Source organism: Salpingoeca rosetta, assembly GCF_000188695.1.
Source record: "Salpingoeca rosetta unplaced genomic scaffold supercont1.31, whole genome shotgun sequence".
In the NCBI taxonomy this organism is placed as follows: domain Eukaryota; class Choanoflagellata; order Craspedida; family Salpingoecidae; genus Salpingoeca; species Salpingoeca rosetta.
The window spans coordinates 351,255-356,254 of NW_004754903.1; the positions used below are offsets into that span (position 1 = coordinate 351,255).

Consider the following 5,000-nt stretch of genomic DNA (forward strand, 5'->3'; position numbering starts at 1 on the left):
CACACACACACACACACACACACACACACAAACAAACAAACAAACAAACAAACAAACAAACAAACAAACAAACAAACAAACAAACAAACAATCAATCAAACACACACACACATACACACACAAACAAACAAACAAACACACACATTTTCCAAACAAACACACCAACAAACAAACACACACACACACGAGAATCCCCGTCCCTCCACTCCCATAGCACGAACAACACTACCGCAATCAGAACGCACTGCTTGGTAATGTCGAATGCAAATCCCGCGTGGAGAATGAACGTGGTGCGCTTGCGCGCGACGGCGCTGACCAGGGAGGGGCGAGGTGCTGTCGCCTTTGTCTTCGTCTTCGTCTTTGCTGTACTCTTCGATGCCGATGCTGATGCTGACGCCGACAATGACGATGTTGATGCTTGCAGTGATGGTGGTGGCACTGCCGGCACGCTGGAGCGCGCCCGCAGCGACGATGCAGAGAAGTTGTGCAGGGAAGACGACAACGTCGTGTTGTTGTGGTGCAGGGACGACGAGAGGCTGGTTGACGCGGTGTTGCTGTAATGGTGGTGATAGTGCTGATGGCGATGGTGGCGGTGGTCGTGGTGGTGTTGGAGGGACGACGACAGCGTGTTGTTGGCTGATCTGTCTGGAGATGCGCGGCGGGAGAGGGAGGCCGCACGCGACGCCGGCACCGACATCTCCACCAGCCGACCAAGATCTGGGGCCATGCAGTGACGACACGTGACGCGGAACGGCGTGTTGGTAGAGAGGTACAACGTGTGGTAGAGATGGGTGAGGACGGGACAACGTGCAAACAAACAAGCAAGCAAGCAAACAAACAAACAAAATAAAACAAACAAAACCGAAACCAAGCAATAACACAATCAATAAAACAAACAAAAAAAAAACATCAACACAAACACACACACACACACACACACACACACAAACAAACAAACAATCAAATACACACACACATCCACACAAACAAACAAATACACACACGCACACACACATACACACACCTTGCGCGTCTGCAGCCAGCGTGGCGTAAGATGTCTGCCGTGACATGGGACCAACACCTGTGCTCTGCGTGCCATAACCCGTGTCTGTTGTCGCCGCACTGCCACCACCACGAGCACCACCCACACGAGAAGCACCCAGGCTGCCACCCATGTTGCCACCACCAGCGTCACCGGTTGCTGGCGCCTTGGACGAGGAGTAAGGCAGCCTGACATCGTGCTGGTTCTGGATGAGCGGGCTGCGGGACGTGAGGATTTGGGTCGACAGCCTCGGCCGCCGTGACGCTCGTCTCGTGTTCACAATCACATACCCGTCTTCGTCTTCGTCTTCCTCCACCTCGTCATTGTCATCATCGTCGTCATCAACAGTGGAAGCAGCACCATCACCAGCGCGCCCCTTGTTCACGCGTGCGCTGGCGTCCTTGGTCTTGATGCCACTTCTACCGGCACCTTCATCACCTTCCTTGCCATCCAGCAGCAGCAGCCCGACATCCTCCCCGGCACCATCACCATCGTCATCACCGCCATGCGTGAAAATAATTGCGCCGTGGGTACCGCCAATACCACCGCCAAAGCCACCATCGCTCATGGCGCCCACGCGTGAGGCGGGTGCAGTCGCGTGGTGATACTTGCCACCGTCCCCGCCAGATTGCACGCGTTTGCGCAGACGACGACGACGACGACGCCGGTGGTGGTGATGGTGATGGTGGTGATGATGGTGGTGACGATGGCCGTCGTGGTGGTTGTGGTTGTAGTGCAGGCGCGTGTCGGCTGGATCCAGCCCCAAATGGTACTCGTGACCCATGTCATCCAAGCTGTACCCGTGCACACCGCGCCCACCACCCGTGGCTTTACCAACGTCCCTGCCACCACCACCCGTCTCCACCGCGCTGCTGTTGTCGTTGTCGCGGTTGTCCTCATCACCTCTGTGCGTGTGTGTGCGTTGTTTGCCGCTTCGCTGCTCGTCGTGCGACGCCGCCCGCCGGTGCTGCAGTGCTGCCGATGTCGATGGCGACAGAGAACCAACGCGCGAGGGCGCGTACGACGCGCTCTTCGCCCCACCTGGTTGCCTGCAAGCATCGGTTTCGTACTGCTGCAGGCCCTGGTGGCCATGATGGAGGAGGTGGTGCGCGGACGGGCTGGCCTGCCGCGTTCCTGCCATCGACGGCGTCACCACGACCACCACACCCGACGCATTCCGTGCACCGCCTGTTGTTGCTGTAGCTGCGGTTGCTGTTGTTGTGTGTGTCGTGCGCACGTACGGGTCCATGGAGAGGGAGAGGCGGTGGTGCGTTGGTGGCCGGCGCTGCATGCGCGGTGGCGGCGACATCAGCTCATCCAGAACACGCGAGTACTCGTGCACACCGGAACCACGCCCAGTACCGACACTCATGCCATCCCTGTCGTCATTGTCGTCGAGGCTGTCGTGACGAAGGCCACGGCGACCACCACCACCACCACCACCACCACCACCACCACCACCACCACCAGCAGCAGCAGCAGTAGCAGCGGGGTCGCTGCCATCAGAGCGGTGGTGGTCATGATGGTGTGATGGCGAGCACGAGCGCGATTCAGACCACGAACACGAGGATGGCGATGATGACGGCGACGTCGAAAAATACGACGACGATGACGATGACGATGATGACGATGATGATGATGATGACACGGACGATGATGCTCCTGTCGATGTGGCCAACGACTCATCAGCAGACAATGGTGGTGACGCCACAGTCTGCTCTGTCGTTGCAAACACCTCGTGCGTGTGTGATTGGTCGCGCAGGGACGATGCAGCGGACGGCGACACCCCGCCATCAGCAGCACGACCACGATCTGTATCATGATGGCCAGCGCTGCCAGTGCTGAAACGGAAAGCGCGTCCATCACTATGACCATCATGACCACCACCACCACCACCACAACCGCGTGGGCTGTCGACAGCGTTGGCGTGGGTTCCCTCCTCCATGTGTGGCAGCACCTCTGGCCCCAGCGGCGCCTGCAGCGTGTCCCACACGAGGAAAAACGGCTGGTGCTTCGAGCGCCCGTGTCGCTTCCTCCCGGCCGTTTGCGCTGACACTGATGATGTTGATGACGACAGCCGGCGATGGGCTTTGGATGGTGAGGGCGACATCGTGGCTGGCACGGACACCAGTGACACCTTTCGTCCATGCGTACTGGCAACGCCACTGTGCTTGCGCCTGTTGTGCTTGCGATGATGATGGCGATGATGATGGCGATGCTGATGGCGATGGCTGCTTGCTGCAGTGGACGCTGGCGTTGTTGCCGGTACAGGGATGCCAGTGCTATGACCATGCCCACCACGCAGCTCCCTGCCCCTCTCCCTTCTCCTCGTCCTTCTCGCTCCGCTTCTGGTGGTGGTGCTGCTGCTGCCTTCGCTGGCCCCTGTTGGTGTGGAGTGCGCAACGACGTGTGCGCTCCCGGCCACGCCGCTGCTCGTCGGCGACAGCACAGCACCGCCGTCAGTACCGCCACGCTCGTGATCATCACCACCATCGCCCTCACGGCCATCAAACACAAACGCGGAAGGCAGTGCGTTGAGACGCGCACGCACCGAGGCAGCGCCCGCGTTGTCATTGTTGTCGTGCATGGTGCCATCGCCATGTGTGTTGGCGGGGCCACCAGTGTTGTTACGACCTCGCCCTACATCACGATCACCGCCACCGCCACCACCACCAGTGGCAGTCGGCGTGGGGGGTGCTGCTGGCGGAGGGTTGCGGGCGACGCGTGACATGGATTGCGGTGCTGGGTTTGGTGTTCTCGGCAGCGTGGGTGTGAGTGGCGACAGCCCTGGTGACGGCGTGGCTCCCGCCAGCGCACGATGGGATGTGCTCGAGGCAGCGGAGGCTGTGGACGCCGTCGTCGCATGCGAGTGCACACGACCACGGTGCCGCTGCTGTGGCTGCTGCGGCTGCTGTTGTTCATCGTGGTGTTCATGCTGGGGGTGTTGGGCGGGTGAGTCTTGCGAGTGCACGTCTCCAATCCGGTCACCGCGGTTCACGTCCGCCTTGGCAGTCATCGTTGCTGCTGTCACCACATCCTCGCCACGGCCAACATCATCCTCACGACCATTCACCTCCTCGCCATTGAAATGATGGTGGCGATGATGGTGGTGGTGATGGCGCTCACGGCGGTGTTTGCGGCCGCGACGCGTGGTGTGACGCCCATACAATCCACCAACACCATCATCACCATCATCACCACCAGGATCGCAATTACGATTACGATGTGCATCGTGCGCGAGCAGGAGCGTGTCGAGGGTGGCAGCGTCGTTGAATGTGTCGGAAAACTCTGCGTCCAGGTGCCGCCGCACAACCGTGGGCACGCAGCGCAAGTCTCGTAGCAGCAACGCCAGCACGTAGTCGCGCACGAGGGCAAAGGAGGTGGTGGCGATGGCGCCCACCGCATCCTGCACTGCGCCGTCCCGCCCGGGCCGCGGGAATACGGGATCGTGCTGCTGGTGCTGCTGGTGCTGCCGGTGCTGCTGCTGGTGGCCACGGTGATGTTGCCGTGACGTGGGCGACACACTTGCGTCACCTCCACCACGATGAGGACCATTCATGTTGCTTTCATCATCATCATCATCGTCGTCACCGCCACAACCACCCCTCACTTGCTTGCGTCGCCGCTGCGCTGATTCGGCCTGGAGCGGATCGACCGGTGTTGGCGGCAGCAGCTGGCACAGGAACAGGCCCATGCGCACGTGTGCACTCACAGCACTCAGCAGGACAGAGAGTGACGGTATGACGTCCAGCCGCCCTTGCTGCTTGCGGATCGTGGCAAAGGCGGGTTGCCTGCAGGCATCCCTTGTTGCCACGCGTGCGGACGAGACCCGGGACAGCACTGGCGAGGGTGATTGCGAGGAGTGCACACCGCCACTCGACCGCCTCCCATCACTGGCGTATTCCTCGCCCTGCACGCCCTCCTTCTGTACGTCCTTTTCCTCCTGGCCAGCGGGGTC

General features: G+C 60.4%; 1 protein-coding gene across 1 annotated transcript in view; it reads right to left on the minus strand.

Moving 5' to 3' along the window:
- The window catches only part of PTSG_09738 (uncharacterized protein), a gene marked incomplete at both ends in the record, with an annotated part of 17,219 nt that overhangs the window by 7,291 nt on the left and 4,928 nt on the right, over positions 1-5,000 (minus strand). The window contains 2 exons of the mRNA XM_004989037.1: positions 246-717; positions 1,025-5,000. The exon at positions 1,025-5,000 is cut by the window's right edge and continues 114 nt beyond it. Of these exons, the coding sequence (XP_004989094.1) occupies positions 246-717; positions 1,025-5,000 (4,448 nt within the window). The remainder of the gene's footprint in view (positions 1-245; positions 718-1,024) is intronic.